Below are 27,684 nucleotides of genomic sequence, written 5' to 3' on the forward strand. Positions count from 1 at the left end.
CTTGTTTCAACTAAAAATATATTTCACAAAAATATTATTATGTTGTATTGTGGTTATGGTTTTCATTATTAAACCTTTTCTTTTTTTTCATTGTCCTTTGGAAATTCCGGATATTCCAGCTGAACTCCCGGATCGCAAGTAAAGATGGGGCAGCAGTAAGGAAACGGTGCAGTTTTGTTCGTCTTTTCCGTATCTAATTTGCATTTTTCATTGGCCAAGGGCAATGGGCCGCAGTCTTCTACAAGCTCCAGCAGTCTGTTCAGAAATGTTATGTTTGTTATATATAAATAATATCAAATTAAATGGTGAAATAATAAAAGAAGAAAAACAATGTTACTTTGTATCGTTTTCCTCATTTTGTACGCATGTAGAGCGACCACAAAATGGAGTCAAGTCCCAGGATTTTCCTGGCTCAACAGTTGCACATCGAGTTGATGCAAAGCACATCGCTGGAAAATCTAAAAATGGAGATATTATGTACATGCATGTATGTAGTAGTTCTTCCGTAATGTGTATATTAATAGTAATACATCATACGTACAGACATATGTACATACGGCCTTGATTAACTTCATATCAAAGTTTCGTTTTGAACTTTCGAAATTAAATTAGTCTAAGTATGTACATACATAAATTTTTACAATAACTCACCTCTTAAAACGTCAGCAGGAATAAGTCGTTTGTAAATTCGAATTTCACCAGTTTTATCCATAACTTCAACATTTTTTTCAGCTCCACTAAGAAAAGGAGCCATAAAAGTTGGTATAGCCAAGGCCAGAATAACAAAGTGAAAACGGATGCTCATTTTTTAAGAGATGCCTTTACGGGTCAGAAATTCATGAATACACACATAGAAATTTATTTGTTTCAATATATTGCAAAAATATTACCACTGAATGGCAGCAATTGCGACAAGTTAAGTCTGTGTGCAGCGAAAGTTCACAATAAATTGAAACCAGCAAAAAGGCATACCTATACTTTTATGGAAAAATCATATGTTCATATGTACATATGTTTGTATATATGTATGTATGCGTGAAGTTTGCCAAGACAAAGCTCTTTTTTCAGAGCTGCTCACTCGATTTTCGGTGCTAAAAAGTTGTTACCCGCGTAATAGGGCCGTTTTAAAGCCAAGCTTTGTGCTTTGGTACGGTCCGGTTTTCTACATATTTATGTATGTACATACATATGTATATATGTACATATGCATGTCTATATGTAAGTATTTTTTAACAAGTATGTAAGCACACCTATGTATGTAGATACATTAGGGTAAACACTGTGTCAGTTAAATGGCTTGGATATTACAGTTCAGTTTCTTAGTTTTAAAGAACCATTTGAAAGAAAGGTAAGATATACACATAATTTAAATTTAAATATTATATAGAAAAGAAATATAGGAATATAACGTAAACAGGTTATTCCCCATACATTAAAAAACAAATACAATGTAAAATCAACTATAATGCCAAATCGAAAATTAATCAAGAAAGGAAACTACTCGGCACGCCAAAATTTCTATACCCTTGCAGTTTTTAACTTTCATTATATTTACCAGTAGAAATATTTACAGTTTTACATTCACAGCTTTGCATTTTTCTTTACATCTACTGATCGTTCCTATTATAAGTAAGTATATAGTTGTCCAATCCTAGTTATGTATATACTTGTGAGAGTAGTAGTATTTAGACGGATTTTGCCAGATTGATGCGGCTGTTGATGTTGATCAGGAATTATGCATACACTTCATAGGGTCGGAGAAGGCTCCTTCACTGCGTTGTAATCTTCTGACTGAAATTATACCCTGCCTGGGAGTAAAAAAAATATACTCGTAATCAATTCAAAATCCAAAATATTTGAATAAAAATCCAACATACATACATATGCAAGTTTATTGAAGTGTTTCCAACATTTATATTTTTTATAGCGAAGAATGCAAATGCTCTTATTGTACAATATAAATTACATATTTTGTAGTATTATTTTTTAGCCAATTCTGCGGAGAGCCAATCAAGTCCCTCATATAGTCCGTGACCCTGTGTAGCGCAAGTAGCTTGAATAAACCACTAGAAAAATAATGGAAAAATAAATACAAGTTAAATTAAAATAATAATTCCAAGCATACGTGGCGATTTTTTAATTGATTAAGACGTAATTTATCCGTTAGCTCGGCAGCCGTCATTGCGTTGGGCAGATCCTGTTTATTGGCAAAAACCAAGAGCACAGCATCCCGGAGCTCATCCTCCTGAAGCTAAGAATAAAAGATATATTATTTAACATATTTATTTAATGAAGCCAACAAATATTACCATATTTTGTAATTCCTTTTCGGCTTCATTAATCCGATCCCGATCGTTTGAGTCAACAACAAATATTAAGCCCTGTGTATTTTGGAAATAATGGCGCCATAATGGCCGGATTTTGTCTTGGCCGCCAACGTCCCAAACGGTAAAACATATATTTTTATATTCAACAGTTTCAACGTTAAATCCAATGGTTGGAATGGTTGTGACAATCTCCCCGAGCTTAAGTTTGTAGAGTATTGTTGTCTTGCCAGCGGCATCCAAGCCAACTATACGAAATAGTACAAATATTTAATGATATTAGTACTCAGAAATTGCAAACAATAGATTTTGTAGTATTTGAAAATAAGTAAATGCGTTTTTTTTTTACTACTTAAATGAGAGCAGGCATATCCGGAAACGTTACCCATTAGTATTCGCATTTGTTTCTTCCCAAAAAGTCGCGTAAGGAGGCTAGATATGGTGAGTCCCATTTCTACAACTAGTTTTTAATTTCTTTGTATGTAATTTTTCTTTTTGGTTTTATAAAATTGACGTGTAAACTATTCATTTAATTAGTATGACCAAGTTGGGGGAATAAATAAAATACCAAACGGTCAAGATTTGAAACAAAAATAAACAATGGCAGAAAATATGCTTGATTGGAAACAGCGAGAAAGTGACAAAAAAAATATATATATATACATATCTAAAAGTTGACCATGAAAAGTGAATTCATACTGTCTTCCCACACGGCGCATTTGTGAGGAACGTTTGGGATTTTTCACAAATGTGAAACTCGTGTTCCCACACAACATTAAAACCCATTTAGCATCCGAACAGCTGATCGATCAGCTGTGGCTCATGAAAACGTAAACAAAGGCTGTCGAATTGGCAGTTGCAAATTTGAAATGGAGCATTTACCAACTATATTGGCTGTTGTACAACAGCAAAATGCACAGATTGCGTCAGAATTTATCCGCACTAAATTTAAATGAATTAAATGACAAGCAATTTTAGTTTTTCTAATGATTTTTCTCTAACAAAGAGCAAATTCCCCGAAGAGTGTCTATAGGTGGTATAGGCATCCAAAATCTTTAAAATAAGGTAGAGGTAGGCGGTTTATATTAAATAGTAAAAATGGGGGACATATTGGGGCAAGAATATACAGAAAAAACGCCAACAACTATTTTGGGCATGCTTGTGCTTTGGCGCCACGTTTTAAATTCCATATCTCATTTGTTCCTCGCCAAGTTTGTTTACATTTTCGTGGTGAATGGTCAAATTAAGAAGAAGAATCAGAGTTGCACCGAAGAACTATCGCCTAACTATCGCCAAACAAACCGTGGTTAGATTTTAATGCTGAACTAACGCCGGCACATTTGGGAAAATTCGGAACGGCAAAACCTTATGGAGCGTTTGTTCAACGGATGCTAAATGCGCTTTAATGTTGTGTGGGAAGACCCTATCAGCTTGAGTAAAATGAATAGTTTCCCAACTATTTTAGCTTAAGATGAGGCAGATATTATATTCAATAAATTAAAATGAACTAGCGATGAACTTCTTCCGACACTATTGTCAATGCTACTACACTACAGTAACGCATACAAACAAAAAATAACTCTCCTATTAAAAAAATGGATAACGAGGAGTTGAAGATGCTGGAATGATTTTTCTCTCATGGTAGTAGAGGCTCGCAAGTTCGATTAAAGATAAACTTTATACGGTCTTCTCACACAGCGCATCTGTGAGGAACGGTTGGGATTTTTCGCAGAAGCGAAAGTCGTGTTCACTCATAGCTGCGTTAAAGTGCATCTGCATCCGGACAGCTGATCGATCAGCTGTGGCTCATGAAAACGTAAACAAAGGCTGTCGAATTGGCAGTTGCAAAATTGAAATGGAGCATTTACCAACTATTTTGGCTGTTGTACAACCGCAAAAGCACAGATTGCGTCAGAATTTATCCGCACTAAATTTAAATGAATTAAATGACAAGGAATTTTAGTTTCTCCAATGATTTTTCTGTAACAACGAGCCAATTACCCGAAGAGTGTCTATAGGTGGTATAGGCATCCAAAATCTTTAAAATAAGGTAGAGGAAGGCGGTTTATATTAAATAGTAACAATTGGGGACATATTGGGGCAAAAATATACAGAAAAACACCAACAACTATTTTGGGCATGTTTGTAGCTTTGGCGCCACATTTTAAATTTTATTTTCAGTTGTTCCTCGCCAACTTTGTTTACATTTTTCGTAGTGTTGGTCAAATTTGCACTGTTAAGAAGAAGAAATCAGAGTTGCACCGACTAAATACCGCCAAACAAACGGTCGTTAGATTTAGATACGCTTTGATGCCGGTCCATTTGGGAAAATTCGGAACGGCAAAACCTTATGGACCGTTTGTTTAACGGACGGTGGATGCGCTTTGACGATGTGTGGGAAGACCCTATTAAGTATATATATTAAAGAGACGCAATTTGAGACATTATGAAACAAGAATATAGTTTTTTGGACATACTTTGACGCCATCCATTTTTCGATGGTTTCTCGTCAATTTTGTTTATGCTTTAGTGAATGCGCAAAAAAAAAAAACAGCATAAATACCACTTAAACAAGTCCATCAAATTCGGATATAGTAATAGCCATATGATACTATAATGCAGTTTTCATTAATTAGCTACTTCATTGGAACCTTGAAAGAGACCGCTATATGTGTAATTTTGCTTGGATTATTTTGGTAAAGCGACTATGGTCACACCGACCGTTAAAGTTAAACAAAAAAAAACGGCCGCCATTTGCGGCGTATTACTATGAATTTCTGAATTCCTCTTTGAAATATTCTTGCATAAATACATGCAGAGTCCTTTAAATTTATGTTTTTAACCTATAATGCTTAAAATTTTTTTTAATTATTACCAAAAAAAAAATTGTTAATAATTTTAAAGCGAAAGAACCTTGCTACCGCAAAACATATTATTTTTCCTAATTTTCTAATAATTTTTTCAGTTCAAAAACCAGCGAAATTATATAAAAATAAAATTCTTATTGTGAGAACATACTGTCAATGAGCTGGCTAATACATTTTTCAATTACAATTTTCTTCATTAAACCCGTATTTTGTTATCGAGTATCTAGTATATATTCTGTAAATCTATCGATTAGCGCGGCAATGAAGTAGCTAATGCATTATTCTAATGCCATATAGTCGTCTTGCTCGCACTTGTGTAAAACGCTATAGCGCTGCTGAATCTTTAATGAAGTCTCTAATGAATGCGCCTGTGTCATATATATAACCGAAAGTTTAGAACGACAAAAATTTTACCATCTGTTCCACGCATGGTGGATGGCAGTTGGATCTCTGTGGGAACAGGCTATTACGTCAAATGTAAGTTTAAAATCTGATAAAATTTGTCTGCGTTAAAGCCTAGTACTCTGACGAGAAAAAACCGCTGTATAAATTTAGACAGCGGCCAAACTCCATATAAAAAAAACGGTGTCGAAAAAAAAAGAAGAAGAACTTTTAGACACGTCGTTTTTTTCGGTACTCTGACGACGAAAATGAAGCCTGCGAAAATTGAATGGCGTTGCCAGATCAAGATAGTAAACAGCTGATATCGCGCTGTCTAAATAATTCATTTGATTTATTTAGACACCCCTAATGGAGGGAAAGTTGAAGGAAAAAGGTGGCATTGATAGGGGCTGTCAAGGGGAAGCCCATAATATGGAATTTAACCCACAAAGGATATTTTAATGCCATATTTATTAATATTTTAAATATTTTTTTTTGAATATTTGTTTACAAACAGCTGTCCAGTGTGACCAAGGAAAATCCTTAAACGCCATAAAAAGTACATTTTCATGGAATTTCCTTAATTTTTTTGGTCACACTAGCTCGGTAGCGAAATAAACAGCGATTCCGCTGTCTAATTTAGACAGCGGGTTTTTCTCGTCAGAGTACTAGGCTTAAAATGGAACGGTAGGAAATGTACACGGTGATGATTTTTTATCTAATAGTGTCTTCCCACACAACATTAAAGCACATTCAACATCCGTTGAACAAACGGTCCATAAGGTTTTGCCGTTCCGAATTTTCCCAAATGACCGGCGTTAGTTCAACATTAAAATCTAACCACGGTTTGTTTGGCGATAGTTAGGCGATAGTTTTTCGGTGCAACTCTGATTCTTCTTCTTAATTTGACCATTCACCACGAAAATGTAAACAAATTGGCGAGGAACAAATGAAAAATGGAATTTAAAACGTGGCGTCAAAGCTACAAGCATGCCCAAAATAGATGTTGGCGTTTTTTCTGTATATTATTGCCCCAATATGTCCCCCATTTTTACTATTTAATATAAACCGCCTACCTCTACCTTATTTTAAAGATTTTGGATGCCTATACCACCTATAGACACTCTTCGGGGAATTTGCTTTCTGTTAGAGAAAAATCATTAGAAAAACTAAAATGTCTTGTCATTTAATTCATTTAAATTTAGTGCGGATAAATTCTGACGCAATCTGTGCCTTTTGCTGTTGTACAACAGCCAAAATAGTTGGTAAATGCTCCATTTCAAATTTGCAACTGCCCATTTGTTTACGTTTTCATGAGCCACAGCTGATCGATCAGCTGTTCGGATGTTGAATGTGCTTTAATATTGTGTGGGAACACGAGTTTCACATTTGTCAAAAATCCCAAACGTTCCTCACAAATGTGCTGTGTGGGAAGACAGTATAAATCTAACCACGGTTTGTTAAGCTATAGTTAGGCGATAATTTTTCAGTGCAACTCTGATTTCTTCTTCTTAACATTGAAAATTTGCCCAACACTACAAAAATGTAAACAAACTTGGCGAGGAACATATGAAATATGGAATTTAAAATGTCGCGCCAAAGCTACAAGCATGCCCAAAATAGTTGGTGTTTTTTTTGTATATTCTTGCCCCAAAGTGTCCCCAATTGCTACTATTTATTATAAACCGCCTACCACTTCCTCATTTTGGTGGAATCTTTTTCACATGGCTCACGTTTCTTGTCAAGGTCTTGCCTCCACCCGCTATTCTTACAATATCTCCCTCTCTTCCTTCTACGACGTATTCAGTGATGTCAAAATTCGGTGTAAGTTTGTGAGCTAATATTACATTTTTAAGAAAAACCTTGTCGCCTACTTTAACATGAATCTCCCTAGCCCCTCTCCTCTTGTCGGCATATTCTTTCCCTTTCTGTTTGTTTACTAAATCCCGGTCTCTTTCTGCTGAATCACTGTATTCTCCTATCAAATCCTGAACTCCCGGGATTTTGTCTCTTATCACTCGATTGTACATCAATTCTGTTGGTGCTGACCCTGTGGTTCCATGGGGAGTAACATTATACATCATAACAAATGATTGCATTTCTTCCTTGAGGTTATTCTTGTTGGTGTACGCAATTTTGACATATTGTCTTCCATTGTCAGTTTTTAACTTTTTAGGATAACCTAATCTGGAGAAAATTTCTTTCATGGCTCCGATTAACGAAATTGATGAGATCGATTTAAGAAATTTGTATTCCATATACCTGGAGTAATAGTCGATGAAAACTAAAATGTGTTCGTGGTTTGGCAATGGTCCCAAAAGCTACATAAATCCATGGACCCTCTGGAAATGTTGTTCGCTTCATCGCGGTGGGGTTTAAGACTTGCGATACCATTATGCAATCTCTGCAGGACTTGACAAATTTCTCCGCATCTCTATCTATTTGTGGCCACCATACCTTGGACCGTAATCGCCGTTTCATAGCCGACTCGCCTGGATGACCTTCGTGTGCCAATGTTAAGATCGCCTGTCTTAACGACGATGGAATGACTATGCGGGTTCCTCGCATCATTATGGATCCAATTAATGAGAGTTCATTTCTGAATGGAAACAGACTGTTTGAAGATGATGCGTTCCACGATTCATCCTGCAGGCACGACATTGCATCTACTATCTCTTCGTCGAGAGTGCTTTTCTCTGCAATTTTAGTTATAGTCATAGACGACGGAGTCGCGTTTTCGACTACATGTAGAATGCTATGTTCGCCTTTCATGTCGTAGCAATACCCTGGGTTTATTTTACATAGTCGCAAAAAAGTATGCGCAATGTTCTCCTTTCCAGCTTTATACTTGACTATGAATTTGAAATCTTGGAGGCGGAGGAGCCATCTTTCGATCCTTGCCGGTGGCTTCGATGATGGTTTGAAAATGGTCTCCAGTGGCTTATGATCGGTTATCAGTACAAACTCTAAGCCCGCTAGATAGTAGACAAATTTTTCTACTGCCCACACTAATGATAGACTTTCCTTTTCGGTCTGTGAATAGCGCTTTTCGACATCTGTCAGACTTCGACTAGCAAAAGATATTATTTTCGGCACCCCGTCTCCATGAAATTGTAGCAAAACAGCTCCTAATGCAACCGGGCTTGCGTCAGCAATTAGCTGTGTTTTGTGCTTTGGATCGAAGTACTGCAATTTTGGAATATCCGCTAGGCATGATTTGAGTCTGTCAAACGCATCCTGTTCCTCAACGCCCCAGATGAACTTTTCATCCTTTCTGAGCAGTCGTCGCAGCGAGTCAGTTTTATTTGCTAAATCTGGGATAAACTTTTTCACATATGTTACTAGCCCTAGAAAACTCCGGGTCTCTTCTTTGTTCTTTGGAGGACGAAAAGATTTAATTGTGTTAATCTTCTCTGGATCGGCCTCAATGCCTTGGCTCGATAATATGTGTCCCAAAAAGGTCAGTTTAGAGGCTTTGTAGACACATTTCTTTTCATTTAATACCGCATTATTTTCTTTTAGAATGCCGGAAACTCTTTCCAATGCCGCATCATGCTCATCCTCAGTTTTTCTAAAAATGATAAAGTCATCGATGTAATTTAGGACATTCGTGGCTGCTGACAGTACTTGCTCAAGTCTCCTCTGGAAAATCTCTGGCGCCGAGTTGACTCCAAACATCAATCGCTTATAACAAAATAGTCCTAAAGGAGTTATAAACGTTGTTATTTCTCGACTTTCCTCGTCTAACTCGAGTTGGTGGTATGCATCCTTGAGGTCCAGCCTTGAGAAATATCTAGCATCTTTAAGTTGAGTCATGAACGCTTCAAATGTCGGCAAAGGATAATTTTCCCTCAGAATGGCTTGGTTTGCTCGCCGCATATCCAGCCATAATCAGATGTCCCCATTCTCTTTAAAAACCAGAACCATTGGCGAAATCCAGGCACTGGGTCCATTTACAGGTTCAATGATATCTCGTTTCAGTGCATCCTGGATTTTATCGCGAACCTTGACTTTCAGCGCGACTGGTATCCTTCGCATGGGTTGTTGTACTGGCTTTATGTTATGATTTATTGCCAATTTGACTCTGTCCCCCTTCCACTTCGGAAAAACTGATACCTCCTGGATATGGTTCACCTGCAGTTCCAGCCGTAGTACATTCAACTTAATGGCCGTTTCTCTTCCCAGCAATGACTGCTTCCCTTTTTCAATGACGAAAAAGGAGGCAATCATTTCCGCTTGTTTACCAACAGAAATTGGTGCCTCAAATACGCAAATTACATTTAATATTTGGTCTGAAGCATAACCTTTGAACTGGTTCTGTGAGTTTGGGCGAACGTTGAAAATTGTGGCTTCGTTCCTTTTCAGGATGACCCAGTCGTCTTGACAGATGAGATTATAGCGAGAACCAGAATCAATAATCATAGATATGTCTGCCTCACCAATCCGGCATTTAATCCATTCTTCTTCATCTTAGCAAATGATTTTGAAACAATTCTCCGTCTTTGACCTTTTAGTGGAGGAAAATGTTTCGTCTTGGTTTCTCGATCTCGGTTGAAAATGTCCCCTTTTTAACTTCGTTCTACATTTACGTCCAAAATGGCCAAGGCGACCGCAACGATTACATTTCGACTGTTGAGCTGGACAAGTTGAGCAGTCATCTTTGTGGTCAACACGTCCACATCTCCCGCATTCGGAATTTCGCTGTGGTTTACTTGTCGAGACTTTATTTACCGGCACCGCTGTATTCCTTGTCATCATCGCAGATTCCTTCTTTATTTCCTCGTCAATTTGACAAGCCTGAATTACTTCATCCAATGAGTGTTCTTTCTCTAATAGTTTCCTTTTTAGGTCGCCCGACGCCCATGTATCGATTACTTTGTCTTTAAGGCAAATTTCTTCCATCTCAGCTTTTGTTGATCCAAACTCGCACTTCTTAATTTGTTGTCTAAGACGCAGTACAAATTTTGCAAAGCTCTCGTCATCAGATGGAGTCAAACTCCTGAACAAAACGCTGTTAAAAAAAAACGGAGAAAAACGCTGTTAACTTGTCTACCAATACCTGGAATACATCGTTTTGTTCAACTTCGTTGAATTCGACCAAAGCGTCGGGTAGTGAAAACGCTACTGCTTGTAGCTGCGTTCCACCTAGATGGAGTAGTTTCGTCCTCTTTTTCTTGGCCGCAGTAATCTCCTCTGGTTCCACGTAGATGTGGAATGCTCTCAACCATTTCTCCCACTCGCTAAAAAGCAGTGCTTTGTCAATGCTTTCGCACAAGAATGGTTTAATGAATAATTCCGCGTTCATCTGAAATAAATTTCAAATTTCTTTCACTTAATCAGTTCCTTTAACATTTATATGTACATACATTGACCAACATTGATCAACATTTATACACATGTATCTGCCTTCTGGCTACTGCCCTTATTTTAGTTTTCCTTTCTTTTATTTTACCGTCTCTGACATTTGTCAGCTTAGTGGGTGCTTGTCTGTCTCTACTGCCCCTGACCTTGGTCAGCTTAGTGAGTGTGTGGCTAACTGCCTCTGAAAACTTCTTTTCAGATTATTTTTTTTTTCATTTATTTTTTTTTATTTAACTGCCTCTGACTTTTGTCAGCTTAGTTTGTGGCTAACTGCCTCTGATCTTTGTCAGATAATTCTTCACATTTTTTTTTATTTAACTGCCTCTGACTTTTGTCAGCTTAGTTTGTGGCTAACTGCCTCTGATCTTTGTCAGATAATTCTTCACATTTTAACGCCTCTACATTTTAATTTTCTTCAACATGTATGTATATCATGTATACCGTGTATTCTCTTTTTTTTTTATTTTTGCTGTGTTTATTACTATTTTTTTTTTTTTTTTTGCGTTTAATAATTTATACACTTTCCCTATTTTGTGTTTATTTACCTCGTCGCCAATGTATTAACCCGGTTTTTCGCACCAAAAATTCAAATAATTACGTTCGTTTTACACGTATATTTTCTCGCTTTGTTCTGCACACTTGGCCTCGCCGAATAAGGCTACAAACATAGTGCACGCTGAGACGAAGCTGAAAATTAAGACGAAGCTGAAGACGAATTGCTTGCGATGCGAGTAAGCTAATAGGTTGCATAGTGGAAGACGAATTTGTTGCGATTTTGTGATGTTAGTCGCTATGGATTTCTCATCAACATCCAATTCCTTTGAAATATCATTCCAATTCTGGTCCACAATATGCCTATTGTAGTATAGTTTATTCTGCTGGTCCCATAAACATTGTTTTTTAAAAACGGCTGCAATTAATTCATCATTTATTATAGACATTTATACAAAACGTGTGCTTCAGGAAAATCGCAAGTCACAAGTAAATTGCAGTGTTGCCAAATGAAAATTTGGCTCTCCCCCTATCTCAAAAAGTTGAAATTTTCCCCTAAAAATTCCAGTTTTTCCCCTAAAATGTAAAAAAAAAGAAGAAGAACAACTCAAAATAGCAAGCGATTCGTCTTTAAAAACAGTACTGCTCCGTTTGAAGCTGATCGCTTGCGTTTCGTCTTCATCTTCGTCTTCGTCTCAGCGCGCACTATGTTTGCGGGCGAGCGAATTCATATGAATTGTTCTGCACTGTTTTTCGTCTTCAGCTTCGTCTTCATTTTCAGCTTCGTCTCAGCGCGCACTATGTTTGTAGCCTTAGACTGACTTAGCTTTTACAATGACAGTCCCAACATAAATGTAAATCCAAAGCCAACTTGATTAGCTCTCTCGGAAGTACAGGTTCCTACAATACCCTGGCAGGGTATTATAAATTCAGTCAGAAGTTTTCAACCCAGTGAAGGAGACCTTTCCGACCGTATAAAGTATATATATTTCTACGCAAACTAGTCCCTTAGTTTTAAAGCTATCTGAATGAAACTTTTCATATAGTCTTCTATATACTCTCACTGCTATATATGTCGGAACGGGCCGGATCGGACAACTATATCATATAGCTGCCATAAAATGTTCAATACATTAAAAAAAAAATAAATATTTTAATTTTCAACATTTTTTCATAATTTTTGAGATATGGCCATTTTATATTATTTCAGAATTTCGGTTTTAGTTTTATGAAAATCGGACAACTATATCTTATAGCTGCCATAGGAACGATCGGGAAATTATTAGAAAATAAAATTTAACTTCGTGTTTTTTTAACGTATTTTCCTACTCTGAGATATGAGCTGTTGTTATTATTTCAGAATTTTGGTATACATTTTATGAAAATCTGACAATTTTATCATATAGCTGCCATAGAAGCGATCGGTAGATGCAGGGAAAATGTAAAGCTGAGAATGTAAAACAGTAACTGTCAAACTGTGAACAAAATAAGTATAGGTAAATGTAATGGCAAAACTATTATAACTTTTACCTTTTGAGTTATTTTGGCCAGTAAATAAACTATATTTCTTTAGAAAACTCTGTCTTGTTTATTCACTCTCTTCTACAGCTTTTTAGGTTATATTTTTTATGATGCTAGTGATGTGTTTTTTCTTGTTTCGATATTTTATTACGAGTGGCACTCTAACTTGGCGGGTTTTTGAATTAGAAACATTTATCTTCAACACTTTCCCTTGTAAGAATTCAAAAATAACAATTCAATTGACAAACTTGAAAATTTTATGACTCTATATAAAGCAAAATGAATGGTGTTTTTCTCCTTCAAAAGAGTCCAATCTTGTTGCAAAGAATCCGCAGTCGAGTATTGAGGATCGACTTTGTCATCATATCTGCGAGTTGTTCTTCAGTGGGGATTTGCTCGATTCCAAATTCGCCCTCAGCAATTCTTTCCCTGATGAAAAAATGCTTGTTGGCTATGTGCTTGGTCCTGCGATGGAATTCGGGGTTTTGGGCCAGCCTCATGGCGGCAGTATTATCGACCTGGAGAATTGGGGCTCGGTCCAATCTGTCGATTTCCTGAAATAATCTTTTAAGCCAAATTATTTCTTTTGCAGCTTCATTGGCTGCTACGATCTCAGCCTCTGTAGTAGAAATGGCCACCATGGCCTGCCTTTGACTTTTCCATGAAATGGCTCCTGAAGCAAACATGATGATGATCCCTGATGTAGATCTCCCAGTCTTCGTGCAGCCACCAAAGTCAGCATCGCTGTAGCATTCGAGGATTCCCCTCTTCTGTTTCCGATAGACTATCCAAACGTTGATTGTTCCGGAAATGTAACGAAAAACTCTCTTCACTTGTGCAATGTTTTCTTTTGTAGGATTTTCTAGCGTTCTTGAAAGAAATCCGATGCTGAAAGCCAAGTCTGGCCTTGTTCCAAGCATGAGGTACATGAGAGCTCCGATGGCTTGGCGATAAGGGAACGCAGTCGTCTCTGATTCTTTCCCTGCTGTCGTAATTTCCGAATTCTTGAGAAGTGGGGTTGAAACTGCTTTGCAATCCGAAAACCTGAATCGCTCCAAAATCCTTGTGGCATATCCTTGCTGACTAATTTTTAGTCCATTTTCTTGCTTCTTGATTTCGAGTCCCAAGAAACACTCAGCCTTGCTTGAGACTATTTTGAACTCTGATTTCAACTCGTTCAAAAATTCTTCCAAATCTTGCGTATCTGTTGCTGCGGCGAGTCCGTCATCTACGTAAACAACGAGTAGAATCTTTTTGCCATCTCTTTCCCTGATATAGAGACATGGATCTGCCTCGCTGACTTTGAAATTATGTTTCCGCAGGAAACCTCCAAAGCGTTCTTGCCAACATCTCGGCCCTTGCTTAAGCCCGTAGAGACTCTTCTTCAATCTGCAAACAAGCCCCTGTCCTTGCTCGTATCCCTCAGGTTGTTGCATGTAAATCTCCTTGTCATCCAATTCACCGTATAGAAAAGCTGTCGAGACGTCAAATTGGACCAAAGACATATCATTTTTGGCTGCAACGCTTAACACTGAGCGTAAGTAAATACGATATCTCTCATCGCCGTCGTAACCCACCAGGTACCCCTTTTCAGCTTTTTCGTCCATCTTCTTCCTTTTTTGGCATGGAATGTGTACAAAGCACGTCGATCCTACAATTCGAAGATGTTTGATTCTTGGTTTCTTGCCCAGCCAAAGTTGGTAAGGGCTCAGACCCTTCAATGAAGATTTGCCGGTCCTATTGAGAACGTAGACTGCTGTGCTGACCAACTCGGCCCAAATTGCTTCTGGAAATTTTATTTCTGGATTAGAATACTTGAAAGTTCTCGCCATTTCGACTATCGTTCGATTCTCTCTCTCGACACCACCGTTTTGTTCTGGAGTATAGGGAGCGGTGAGTCGAAAAGTTATACCAGCTTCCTGAAGAGTTTCTTTCACTCCTGCACAGTCGAATTCTCCTCCATTGTCGCTCAGGAATTCTCGAATTGTGTGGCCTTGTTGCTTGGCGTGGGAAACCATGTGTCGCAGCACGTCCTTGACCTCTGATTTCTGCTTGACGATGTACCCGTATCGAAACCTGGTGGAATGATCCTTAAAAACTACCAGATACCTCTTCTTCTGGAATGAATCCTCAAATGGGCCGCAAACATCGCCTGACATCAATTCCCCTGGCTTCATCGCTGGTTTCCTCGTTCCAAATGGCAATCGATGCGCCTTTCCAAGAATGCAAGGCTCGCACAAACTGCTCTCAAGCTTGACTTGAATGCCCATTTCTCCTTTGAGCATGTCCTTGATGTGGTTCTTGTCCTGATGTCCCCACCTCTCGTGGTACAGTTGGATAATTGATGTTCCTGAAGTTACGACGTTGACATCGACGTTTCGTTCTGGAAGTATGGCCTCGATCGCTGCTCTGTAGAGTGTTCCTCCAACTTCTCTGGCTCCAACGAGGACAATCTTGTCGTTTATTTTGAGGGAGCACTTGGTTGCTGACGACTCAAAACGACTACTTGGATTATTGTCTTGGGCAGCCAACACTGAAAATAGGTTCTTCGTTATATGGGGAACAAACCATACATTTTTCAAAGAAAGAAACAGAATTTTTTCATTGACAATCGTTTTGACTTTGATTGTGCCCTGACCCAAAGCTGACAAGGTTTCATTTCCAGCTGCTCTGATCCAACTCGGATTCTCAAACTTCTCAAAATGCTCGAAATACTTCGCAGTCTTCACAACGTGTTTTGTTGCACCGTTGTCTATCCACCAGTTGACCTCTGAGTTTGCCTCTGCTGCAAACACGCCATTGTGGACTGAGATGAGAGTTACCGTTGGTTCTGCACAATTTCCTTGTTCAGCATTCTGGTGGCTCTGCTTCGGACGTCCATCCTTCTTCCATTTAATGCAGTTCCTGATCCAGTGCCCCTTTTTCTTGCAATAGTGGCAGGTGTCGAATCTCCGACCAGATGCTCCTGAATCCTGACGATGCTCCTTTTTTGCTGTGGTAGAAAAAGCCTCCTGGCTTCCCTTTTCGTCATTTTCTTTTGTTCTAAAGTTTCTCTCAAACATGACGATTTGATTAGTTAATTCGTCGAAAGTCTTTTCTTCTTCTTTTGTCAAGAGCATCCAACTTTGACGGAACGTTTCGAATGTTTTTGGCAAAATATGTAGCGTTTTACAAACAAGTATTAAATCTGGCAGCTCATTTTCATTTTTAGCCTTCAAAGCTTGATTTAAATCGTTCCATAGACTGCGCAATTTTGCTATGTGGGTTGATACATCGTTACCTGGATTCCAAGAGAAAGCGAAAAACTCGTTGCATATCCTGAATACCTGATCCTTCGCCGTTGCTTCAAACTGATTTTTCCCACGTATCGTGTGCTGTCTCCTTGTCCATGATCTTCTGGTACACCGAGTCCGTGACCGTGACCGGTAATCATGGATTTTGCATAGCTGTTGGCCTTACGAAAAAAGTCGCTCATCTCCTTGTGCTTCTTTTCATCTACTGTTGAGGCACCTTCTGGTAATGGATCCGGTTTGATGATCTTTCCATCCAACGCGTCGAGAGCACCGTCGTGGTAATCAATCAGGTCCCTTATTTTTCTTTTCCAAATCGGCCAATCGGTCGCTCCTGAGAGCTTCGTCACGTGCTTCGCCAAATCCATTGTAATCGAGAAGAATGCGATCTTTTCTTTCACTTCAACTTGAACAAAACGTTCCTGGGCCCATAACCTATTATAACTTTTACCTTTTGAGTTATTTTGGCCAGTAAATAAACTATATTTCTTTAAAAAACTCTGTCTTGTTTATTCACTCTCTTCTACAGCTTTTTAGGTTATATTTTTTATGATGCTAGTGATGTGTTTTTTCTTGTTTCGATACAATCGATATGTTATTACGAGTGGCACTCTAACTTGGCGGGTTTTTGAATTAGAAACATTTATCTTCAACAAAAACAGTGTATGCCTCGCACGAAAGAACAGAGAAGCAATAATAAATTAAACAAGTGTGTACCCACAAAAATCGTTATAATTTGAATTAACAAAATAATCTGCGACACATACATTTATTTATGTTTATCATTATTTATTATTTATCATTATTTAACTTAAAAAATAAACATTTTACTTAAGCTTTGTTAAACTTAAAACTAATAATACTAATACAAACCTGACTGCTTTTATGTCACTCTATCGAAATCTGCGCCATCCAACGCAAATTTGTTCATAAAAGCGGCTGTAAAAATATAAATTATTATAAGTATATAAGTATTAAAAAACATACGAAAAATATACATACCTTTGACGGATGACGTCATAATCATCACTCGAATGCACATTTTGGACTCTGTCCCAAACCAGGACCATTGGCGCGCCACTTCGTCGGAAATGAAGTCTCGCCAGCATAAATAAATATAAATCTAGTAAATATTAGTTGATTAGTAAGAGATTGTACACATTAATCAATTAAAATTTAACACTTACCGTTGAAAACACGTGCGTCTTGTAAAAAACTGCTCATTCACGTCCGCACAACTCGCCGGTCAAAAGAAAAAGAGTCGCGACGATATAAATTCCTCAAACCAAAAGACTTAAAAGATGATGCAATAATATTTGCCTCTCGCTAAATAACAAAAAACAGGCAAGCGACAAAAGATGGAAGGAGAAGAACCGTTCACCGAGTTCTAGAAATTTCGTTGGCGACAAGATTTTTAACGCGTGCAGTGCGTTTTAGTGTCCGTTAGTGGGACATTTGCGGCATTTGCACGGGTTCCAGTGTTCGCCCGTTTCAATATCTGTATTCGGGCCAGGTTTCGACAATTAGGCAAACCTATTGCGGTATGTCCGCTATTTGGCCGCCCAATGTACGTTTCAGTGTCCGTTAGCAATACGTTTTCGGCATATTCACGAGCAACGCCACACGGTTTGCTTTTCGTCCGTTTGCGCGTCCGTTTTTGAGCATTCCCCGAACCTAATGCAGAAACTCCGATTCTTTGTTCGTATTTAATATTTTTAGCGGACATTTCTCGGATCCATCAGCACTGAGACCGCTCTTTGTCTGCTGGGATCATATAGCTGCCATACAATTGTTCGATAAATTTTTTTTAAAATCATTATAACTTGGCTGTTTTTCAACATTTTTGCATAATTTTTGAGATGGCCATTTTATATTACTTCAGAATTTCGGTTTTAATTTTATGAAAATAGGACGACTATATCATATAGCTGCCATAGGAACGATCGGGAAATTAATAGAAAAAATTATAACTTCGTTGTTTTTCAACGTATTTTCATCTACTCTGAGGTATAAGCTGTTTTTATTATTTCAGAATTTTTGTATAAATTTTATGAAAATCGGACAATTTTATCATATAGCTGCCATAGGAGTGATCGGTAGATGTAGAGAAAATGTAAAGCTGGGAATGTAAAACTATAATAGGGTCTTTCCACACAACATTAAAGCACATTGAACATCCATTGAAGAAACGGTCCATAAGGTTTTGCCGTTCCGAATTTTCCCAAATGGACCGTCGTTAGATCAACATTAAAACCTAAACACGGTTTGTTTGGCGATAGTAAGGTGATAGTTTTTCGGTGTAACTCTGATTCTTCTTAAATTGACCATTCACCACGAAAATGTAAACAAACTTGGCGAGGAACAAATGAAAAATGGAATTTAAAACGTGGCACCAAAGCTACAAGCATGCCCAACATAGTTGTTGGCGTTTTTTCTGTATATTCTTGCCCCAATATGTCCCCAATTGTTACTATTTAATATAAACCGCCTGCCTCTACCTTATTTTAAAGATTTTGGAATTCGCTCTTTGTTAGAGAAAAATCCTTAGAAAAACTAAAATTCCGTGTCATTTAATTCATTTAAATTTAGTGCGGATAATTTCTGACGCAATCTGTGCCTTTTGCTGTTGTACAAAAGCCAAAATAGTTGGTAAATGCTCCATTTCAAATTTGCAACTGCCAATTCGACAACCTTTGTTTACGTTTTCATGAGCCACAGCTGATCGATCAGCTATTCGGATGTTGAATGTGCTTTGATGTTGTGTGGGAACACGAGTTTCACATATGTTAAAAATCCCAAACGTTCCTCACAAATGTGCTGTGTGGGAAGACAGTATAACCGTCAAACTGTAAACATAATAAGTATAGGTAAAATTATATGAGACCCTGTTTTGTGTGTGTTTTCAGCATTTTATTAATGCTATGTATAAATATACAACTTTTATATATTTTCTTTTATTTTTTTTCTAATTATTCAACCAGAATGGCTTGATTCTTAATGATCCAATTTCAATCTGCAAGGGTATACAAACTTCGGCGTGTCGAAGTTAGCTTCCTTTCTTGTTTTAATTAAATCAGAAATTAAATTATGTATAAACACTACCGCATTAACTGAGATTTTATTAAAGATTTGACAGCTCCGTAGGGTTGTATACAAGTGCGAACAAGCCGACTATATGACACTTCTAATGCATTGACTAATGTATTATAGGGTCTTCCTACACACCGTCGAAGCGCATCCACCGTCCGTTGAACAAACGATCCATAAGGTTTTGCCGTTCCGAATTTCTCATTTTGTACCGCGGTTAGAGTGCATCTAAATTTAACCACCGTTTGTTGGCAATAGTTAGGCAATAGGAGGTAAAACCCCACCACAAATCGACGGAAAGCGAACTCGACGAGGAGGAGCTACTGCGCTCAGACGACGAGACGCTAGCTCCGTCCAATACAGAGGGAGGTGTAAAGACAAGCACACCTCAAACGACACAACCGAAGCACACTAAAGCGGCGGCAAGCCAAGCCAAAGCGACCGGTGAACACGGGAAGACAAAACCGTGGACACACCAACAACGAAAGGCGCAGGCAAGCAAGGCCCATTTCATCCTCGCCAAAATAGCGAGGAATGAAAAGGAGGGCAAAGCCGACCCGCGCGACGCTGCAGACAAAGCCAGATTTCTAGCAGTGATCGAGGAATACGAGCGCTACGAGAAGGAGCACCCGGAGACGTCTTTGCCTCCTCAAGCAAAGCGTAACCGCTCACAAGAGGTGAGTGAGAGCGCTCCAAAGAGGGCCAAGGACGCTAAGGGAGCACCGAGGCCGACCACGTTCGTCAAACCGGCGAAAAAGTTCAGCGAGGTGGCCAGAGACAGCCTCGCAATGGCACTTATAGATGAGCTCAACGACGATGGGCGCCTGCTGATGGAGAAATGGGAGGAGGTCGAGACCCAGTTGGCGGAGATGGTAACCGACAAATTACTGTCCGAGCCAACGGGCCAGTCACCCTCCTTTGACTCCTCAGACATGGTTAGGGGGCACCGGGTAATCAGGTGCGACGACGAGTTGTCGCGGGATTTCCTGGCGGATTGCGTTGCCAGTCTAAGCAAGGCATGGAAAGGGATTAGCATAAAGCTAGTCCCCGCCAAGGACATCCCAAGGAGACCCAGAGCTCGCATCTGGTTGCCCAAGGGGCTGTCTAGCCATGAAAGGGTGCTCAAGACTCTGCGAGCAATGAATAAGGGAGTCGACATGGAGGACTGGGCCATTCTCAGAGCTGAGAGAGAAATGAAGTCCAGCCAGCCATATCTGTTCTTAATCAACCAGCGCTGCCTAGAACAGCTGAAGGCAGCAGACAACAAGGTCCGGTACGGCATCAGGAAAGCCAAGGTGAAGGTCTTCCTAGACGAACCGGACGACATCCTGGAAGATGAAGTCGAGGACGCCAATAAGCTGCTGGACGATTTGGCGATCGACGACAGCACCCCCAACACCACCCCGATCTAATGCCGACGGTCGTGCAGATAAACCTGAAGCGCAGCTCCCACGCTTCAGCTAATCTGGGGGTCCTTCTCCGGGAGAAGGACATCGACATCGGCCTTATACAAGAGCCATGGACTAGGGACGGACAAATCTCTGGCATGGCCATAAAGGGATACACAACATTGTTCACAAACTCGACAGGTAGGCCGAGGGCGGGTATAATCATTAAAAACAACCTTAATGCTCTTCTCTACCCCAATCTCAGCAACTTAGATCTAGCAGTGGCAAGATTCAAGGCGGCGGATGGGACAGCCATACTAATAGCCTCCGGTTACATGGCCCACGACGAACCTGCACCACCTGAAGCGGTTAATAGGGTGATGCAATGGGCCGAGGAGACTAAGACGACGCTCATCCTCGGGTGCGATGCCAACGCAAGGCACACACTGTGGGGAAGTAAGGAGACAAACGAAAGGGGTGAGTCTCTCTTCGATAGTATTATATGTCGTGACGTCAATATTTGTAACAAAGGAAACACGCCCACCTTCATCTTTCCAAGCACGGAAGGATTTCAGGGCTGGGAGGAAGTCCTAGACATAACCCTCCAAATGGAGCATAGTGATTACAAGGTAAGAAATTGGAGAGTCTCTACACAAGACTCGTTTTCAGACCACAGGTACATATTCTTCGAAATCGTGATGCCGGTATATGAAACGGCGCCGAAGCGAAACCCTCGAAACACTGACTGGGACAAATACGGAAAGATTGTACAGTCAAAGGTCAAAGACAGAAGGATCAAGACCCGATCCACTCCGGAGAGAATAGATAAGGAAGTCGAGGACTTCACAAATATTCTGAACAAAGCCTACAAAGAGTCATGCAGACTAACATACTCTAAGAAGACATACCCACCATGGTGGAACAAAGAGCTATGCGAGCTCAGAAAGAAAGTTCGAAAAGCCTTCAACACAAGTTACGAAACCAAAGACTGGCAGCCGTACAAAGCAATACACAAAGAATACAAAAAGGCAGTCTACGTAGCCAAGAAGGAATCTTGGAGCAGCTACTGTGAATCGCTGGAAGGAGTCAAAGACACGGCGAGGCTAAGTAAAATCCTATCGAGAGGACACACAAGCCCCACGCTCATAAACAAACCTGACGGGACAGGAAGTACGTCGGCTGAAGAGTCACTGGAAATCCTGCTGAATACGCATTTCCCAGGAAACCAAAAAGAAGAACCTAGAATAATGGAAAGCCAGGGGGCAGACCAGCAGCTACAAGTAGAGATCATCACCATGGAAAGAATCCATTGGGCGATAGATTCCTTCGACAAATACAAAAGCCCGGGCCCAGGCGGAATAATACCGGCAATGCTACAAACAACAAAAGCAAGCACGGGAAAATGGCTGCAAGCAATCTTCCAGGCATGCATCAAAACAGCACACATACCACTTCCATGGAAGGAAGCGAGGGTAGTCTTCATACCAAAACCAGGAAGAAGGGGACACATCCAAGCCAAGGATTATAGGCCGATAAGCCTTACCTCCTTCCTAATGAAAACACTGGAACGGATCATTGATATCCACATCAGAGAAAGAACGGAGAAAAACCTTTCCAATGCGCAACATGCGTACAGGAAAGGCCGATCCACGGAAACAGCATTACACGAGGTAGTGCGATACATAGAAAAGGCTCTACTTTTCAAAAACTACGCCATGGCCACCTTTCTGGACATAGAAGGAGCCTTCAATAACGTCAATGCGGATTCCATCCTGAGTTCCCTCAACGGTATAGGAGTAGAGGGAGGCATCAGGGCATGGATTGGCGCAATGCTGACGAGCAGGAGGATAACAGCCGAACTGAGTGGCACTCATCACACAAGATATGTGAAGAGGGGCACACCTCAGGGGGGAGTCCTGTCCCCACTGCTCTGGCTGATAAACATGGACGACGTACTAAGAACACTAAATAGCGAAGGAGTAAAAGTGGTAGCATACGCAGACGACGTAGTCCTACTCACTTCAGGACCATTCCCCGACGTCATCAGCGAACTAATGACAAGGGCACTTACTAAACTCAATGCATGGGCAAAAGCCTGCGGATTGGGCATAAATCCAAGTAAAACGGAACTAATGCTCTTCACTAGAAGAACTAAGATCCCTAGCTTCACAAAGCCAAAGATAGATGGCATAGAACTAGAGATATCACAGCAGGCAAAGTATCTGGGAGTGATACTGGATGCGAAACTGTCATGGAAACAAAACATCAACGAGAGAGTCAAGAAAGCAAGCACAGCATTCTATTCCTGCAGGAAGATGTTCGGAAAGAACTGGGGCATCCACCCCAGGATAATAATATGGCTTTACACAGCGGTGGTAAGACCCATACTCACATACGGAGCACTAGTATGGTGGCCAGCATTAACTAGGGCATACAACGTACAGAAACTAACAAGGATACAGAGATCGGCATGCGCAGGAGCCACAGGAGCACTGAGATCATGCCCCGCGGCGGCGCTGAACGCCATCCTGAACATAATACCGATAGAGCATTTCATCAGGAACACTGCAGCACAAGGTGCGGTACGACTAAAGGCTAGCCAAAGCTGGAAAGACTACCACACCGGGCACTGCAGGATTCTGAACGAGATAAACTATCGGACGACAGTAGACACAGACTACAAGACAACCGAACTGCGATTCGGTAACACATACACCACTATATACCCTACAAGGGAAGATTGGAAGAGAGGGAGAGTAACCGAACCGGACGAAGTATCACTCTACACCGACGGCTCAAAGATGAGCGACGGAGTAGGGGCCGGAATCTACGCCGAGAGCTGGAAGGTGGAGGAATACTTCCACCTCCCAGAGTCAGCGACGGTTTTCCAGGCGGAGGTTCTCGCGATACTGAAAGCTGCCGAACTTTCGCTAAACCGAGGCCTCCGGAATACCAAGGTGAGGATATACTCAGACAGCCAGGCGGCGATCGAATCCCTCGCACAAGCACGGACGAATTCAAAACTAGTGGCCAAATGTAAAGGGGCACTAAACAGACTAGCAGAAGACAACAGGGTACAAATAGCCTGGGTACCCGGACACTATGACATAGACGGAAACGAGAAAGCAGACGAGCTGGCCAGAAAAGGGTCAGAAGAACACTCAGCAGACATACAGATCTCAGACATACAGATCTCCCTGAACTCAGTCCAGACGGAAATTCATGACTATTTCAAAAAACTAGCCAGCAAGGAATGGTCGACGAAGGCAGAGCACAGAAGATCGAAACTATGCTGGCCAGAATTCAATAGGAAGAGAACCGCAGAACTGATCTCCAAGAGCAAAAAGGACATCAGGAGGATAGCGGCAACCATCACCGGCCATTGGCCTATAGGCACGCAAGCCTGTAAGATGGGTCTACCTTACAACCCACAATGCAGAAGCTGCAAGGAACCAAGCGAGCAGGAGACACCAGAGCATCTGCTGTGCCACTGCCCGGCACTCAACAAACAAAGAGCCCGACACTTCGGAGCACACCAACTCGAGTCACTAGGGGAAATTGGAAGGCAGCCAGTAGCGGCCATCCTAGCTTACCTGAATGACACGGGCTGGTACTAAGTAGGGCGCAGACAACAGCAAAACGAGGGTGTGGATCAAAACGGAGCTCAGCTCTAATTGGAGGCGGCCAGGGCTGCCTCACTACTTATACCTACCTACCTACCTAGGCAATAGTTTTCAGGGTTTGCATTTACTACTCCATAGCAGCAAAATTCATAAAAATATTGCTATGCTATTGCTTACGCTCTCGCTTTGACGAGAGCCGTAGCAGAGCCGTAGCAGAAAAACGGCAAAGCCTATGCTCTGCTCTGCTCGTAGTTTTGCCGCTTCAAAAACTACGCTATAGCTATAGCAAAAAATTCAAAGCAGTTGCTCTGCGTAGCCGTAGCAAAAAAATTGAGAGCGAGATGAGAGCAGAGCAAAAGGAGTTTCGTCATATGCTACCTGCTGTCGCTGCAGCAGAAAACAAAAACAAAACACAGGAGGACAGAAAGAGAGAGAAACAGGGGCACGCGACAGCCGTAGCTACGGCTCGTAGCATATGACGAAATTCCTTCTGCTCTGCTCTCGCTCTCATCTCGCTCTCAATTTTTTGCTACGGCTACGCAGAGCAACTGCTTTGAATTTTTTGCTATAGCTATAGCGTAGTTTTTGTAGCGGCAAAACTACGAGCAGAGCAGAGCATAGGCTTTGCCGTTTTTCTGCTACGGCTCTGCTACGGCTCTCGTCAAAGCGAGAGCGGTAGCAATAGCAAAACGAAATACTACGGGAGTAGCGTAGTTTTTCAAACGCTGACAGTTTTTCGAAAAAAATCGATTTTTTTCATAACGATCGGAGCATTAGAACCGAAGTTGTAGCTATTTATAGTTCACGACCTGCACATCGGCTTGAACAAACTTGAAACTTTAAACGCGATTATCTCAGAATCTTGTTTTTTCGAAATTACCTTTGCGGTGGACACGATTACCAAAAAACTATTATTCCGATCAACACCAAATTTTGACCACTTATTTATTATAATAGAAACTAGTCCGTGAACGAAGGATTTTTAATTTTTTTTGAAAACTACCTTTTTTAGAGCATAAAAACCGAAAATTTTATCCCTTCAAAAGGACATTTTTTGTTAAAATCGTCGCCATTTTTTTTAAATCAAAATTTTTACAAATCCTTCGTTCACGGACTAGGCAATACAATATACTAACGACATTTTTTTGAATTTTTGATTTCTAATGAACCGTTCTCGGGATATGATGTCCACCGCACTATCGGAAAAAGAGGGTATTTGAATTCGGCCATAACTTTTTTATTAGTTAATATTTTTTATAAAAAATTTGAATAAGTACCCAGAAAGATGTACTAAACAACGCCGGCAAAACATTTTTAATAAATATTCTTTATGGTGTCAAAAAAAATCGACAAAACTTCATATTTTTGCGCGGTACAACTGTATATAACCCCTTAACAGTGAAAATTTGACCATTCACTACGAAAAGATGGCAAGGAACAATTGAAATATGGAATTGAAAAGGTAGCGCCAAAGCTACAAGCATGCCCAAAATAGTTCTTGGTCTTTTTCTGTGTAAATTATTTAGTTATAGAGCCGGCTGGCTATGCCTCCGTGGCAGGGGTGGAGACGGCTGGCTGGATGTCCGTGGCCGGGGGGTCGGCTGAAGGTAGATGCAGCTAGTGGCCCTAGCCACTGTGGATATCAAAGGGTGGCCGGTTGGCCGTAGCTTCAAGTGATGAAATACGTTCAGAGGGTAACTGCCCTCTTACCCCGCTGGCCTTGAGACTCAGACTGGGTATCAAATGATAAAATCTTTTACGGCGGAGTTTTTTTTTCTCGAGAGTTGGCTCTTTATTCTTTCAGAACATGAAGCGAACTAAGTTGACAAAAAGTAAAACGTATGGCCGGATGCTCTTGGCATCTTTGCTGACCATGCAAAAAATCATACGATCGCTGGCCACCAATGGCACAAGGGCACGGCCCATAGCGGTGCCCTTTGCTGGCTCAGCTCCCGGACACCATAAGTGTGGTACAACATGGAAAACATTAGGGTTGTCATACGAGTGTAATATATAAAATACTAGTAAGCCCGGCGAACTCCGTTACGCCACCTTCGGCAAATTATCCGTTTATCCGTTTTCCTACCCAGCTCGCGAAGCAAAATGCAGCAGAAGCGCAGAGAACCCGTTCAGGCTGTCCAGGTCTTCGGACGCAAGAAAACCGCCACCGCTGTGGTCTACTGCAAGCGTGACAACGGCCTCCTGAGGGTGAACGGTCGTCCCCTGGAGCAGATTGAGCCCAAGGTCCTGCAATACAAACTGCAGGAGCCCATCCTGTTGCTCGGCAAGGAGAAATTCGCCGGTGTGGACATCCGTGTGCGCGTCAACGGTGGTGGTCATGTAGCCCAGATCTACGCCATCCGTCAGGCCATTTCCAAGGCTCTCGTTGCCTTCTACCAGAAATACGTCGATGAGGCCGCCAAGAAGGAGATCAAGGACATTCTGGTGCAGTACGACAGAACCCTGCTGGTCGGCGATCCGCGTCGCTGCGAGCCCAAGAAGTTCGGCGGTCCAGGTGCCCGTGCCCGCTACCAGAAGTCGTACCGTTAATCTACTCTGGTATTCATTTTGGATTAGAGCTATTTTTACAATTTGAAAATGGTGTTTGCACGCAAGTGCGAATAAAACGGAATAATTAACTGTAAAAAAAAAAAAAAACAAGAAAGGAAGCTAACTTCGGCACGCCGAAGTTTGTATACCCTTGCAGATTGGTTTTGATGTTTATATTATAGATTTAAATGCTGAAAACACTCACAAAACAGAGTTTCATTACATTTTACCTATACTTATTATGTTTACAGTTTGACAGTTACAGTTTTACATTCCCAGCCTTACATTTTCTCTACATCTACGGATCGCTTTATGGCAGCTATATGATATAGTTGTCCGTTTTTTATAAAATGTATACCATAATTCTAGAATAATAAAAAAAGCTTATATCTCAGAGTAGATAAACATACGTTGAAAAACAACGAAGCTATAATTTTTTTTCCTATTAATTTCCTGATCGTTCCTATGGCAGCTATATCATATAGTCGTCCGATTTTCATAAAATTTTTACCAAAATTCTGAAATAATATAAAATGGTCATATCTAAAAAATGGTGCAAAAATGTTGAAAAACAGCAAAGTTATAATTTTTTTTCTACAAATATATCGAACATTTGTATGGCAGCTATATGATATAGTCGTCCGATCCGGCCCGTTCCGACATATATAGCAGTGAGAGCATATAGAAGACGATATGCTAAGTTTCATTCATATAGCTTTAAAACTGAGGGACTAGTTTGCGTAGAAACAGACAGACGGACAGATGGACAGATGGACAGACGGACAGACGGACAGACGGAC

General features: G+C 40.5%; 5 protein-coding genes across 6 annotated transcripts; 2 read left to right on the top strand and 3 right to left on the bottom strand.

The window, feature by feature from the left end:
- Position 1: 1 nt before the first annotated feature.
- On the bottom strand, positions 2-1,022 carry LOC108085518 (uncharacterized). Of its 2 annotated transcripts, XM_017182149.2 has the most exons (4): positions 891-1,022; positions 652-819; positions 338-458; positions 2-255 (listed from the first exon to the last, which is right to left on the bottom strand). In XM_017182149.2, the coding sequence occupies exons 2-4, from the start codon at positions 803-805 to the stop codon at positions 69-71; spliced, it is 462 nt and encodes a 153-aa protein (XP_017037638.1). In that variant the 5' UTR covers positions 806-819; positions 891-1,022; the 3' UTR covers positions 2-68. The 2 variants fall into 2 exon arrangements, with proteins under 2 accessions (XP_017037638.1, XP_070143813.1); XM_070287712.1 differs by lacking the exon at positions 891-1,022 and having other exon boundaries at positions 652-866.
- An 856-nt stretch (positions 1,023-1,878) lies between these two features.
- Arf4 (ADP-ribosylation factor 2) lies at positions 1,879-2,874 on the bottom strand. Its single transcript, XM_017182136.3, has 4 exons — positions 2,710-2,874; positions 2,310-2,572; positions 2,126-2,251; positions 1,879-2,066 (listed from the first exon to the last, which is right to left on the bottom strand). The coding sequence occupies exons 1-4, from the start codon at positions 2,774-2,776 to the stop codon at positions 1,980-1,982; spliced, it is 543 nt and encodes a 180-aa protein (XP_017037625.1). The 5' UTR covers positions 2,777-2,874; the 3' UTR covers positions 1,879-1,979.
- Positions 2,875-9,463: 6,589 nt separating this feature from the next.
- LOC121502836 (uncharacterized) lies at positions 9,464-9,802 on the bottom strand. Its single transcript, XM_041776667.1, has one exon. It carries the CDS (start codon positions 9,800-9,802, stop codon positions 9,464-9,466), a length of 339 nt encoding a protein of 112 aa, XP_041632601.1.
- A 9,633-nt stretch (positions 9,803-19,435) lies between these two features.
- On the top strand, positions 19,436-20,735 carry LOC121502835 (uncharacterized). The gene is made up of 2 exons (XM_070287648.1): positions 19,436-19,539; positions 19,625-20,735. Exons 1-2 carry the CDS (start codon positions 19,436-19,438, stop codon positions 20,733-20,735), a joined length of 1,215 nt encoding a protein of 404 aa, XP_070143749.1.
- Positions 20,736-26,417: 5,682 nt separating this feature from the next.
- Positions 26,418-26,995, top strand: LOC108073452 (small ribosomal subunit protein uS9-like). The gene has a single exon (XM_017165088.3). The coding sequence runs from the start codon at positions 26,438-26,440 to the stop codon at positions 26,882-26,884; it is 447 nt and encodes a 148-aa protein (XP_017020577.1). The 5' UTR covers positions 26,418-26,437; the 3' UTR covers positions 26,885-26,995.
- Positions 26,996-27,684: the final 689 nt, after the last annotated feature.

This window comes from Drosophila kikkawai, chromosome 4, assembly GCF_030179895.1.
Source record: "Drosophila kikkawai strain 14028-0561.14 chromosome 4, DkikHiC1v2, whole genome shotgun sequence".
Lineage (NCBI taxonomy): Eukaryota > Metazoa > Arthropoda > Insecta > Diptera > Drosophilidae > Drosophila > Drosophila kikkawai.

Coding starts and splice junctions, on each gene's coding strand:
- LOC108073452 (XM_017165088.3), top strand. CDS start 26,438: ATGCAGCAGAAGCGCAGAGAACCCGTTCAGGCTGTCCAGGTCTTCGGA.
- Arf4 (XM_017182136.3), bottom strand. CDS start 2,776: ATGGGACTCACCATATCTAGCCTCCTTACGCGACTTTTTGGGAAGAAA. Junction 2,252..2,309: donor AAAAGGAATTACAAAATATG/GTAATATTTGTT, acceptor TTTTATTCTTAG/CTTCAGGAGGATGAGCTCCG. Junction 2,067..2,125: donor ATCAATTAAAAAATCGCCAC/GTATGCTTGGAA, acceptor TTATTTTTCTAG/TGGTTTATTCAAGCTACTTG.
- LOC108085518 (XM_017182149.2), bottom strand. CDS start 805: ATGAGCATCCGTTTTCACTTTGTTATTCTGGCCTTGGCTATACCAACT. Junction 459..651: donor TCCTGCTGACGTTTTAAGAG/GTGAGTTATTGT, acceptor CTCCATTTTTAG/ATTTTCCAGCGATGTGCTTT. Junction 256..337: donor AATGAGGAAAACGATACAAA/GTAACATTGTTT, acceptor ATTTCTGAACAG/ACTGCTGGAGCTTGTAGAAG.
- LOC121502836 (XM_041776667.1), bottom strand. CDS start 9,802: ATGATTGCCTCCTTTTTCGTCATTGAAAAAGGGAAGCAGTCATTGCTG.
- LOC121502835 (XM_070287648.1), top strand. CDS start 19,436: ATGTATTATAGGGTCTTCCTACACACCGTCGAAGCGCATCCACCGTCC. Junction 19,540..19,624: donor ATTTCTCATTTTGTACCGCG/GTTAGAGTGCAT, acceptor ATCGACGGAAAG/CGAACTCGACGAGGAGGAGC.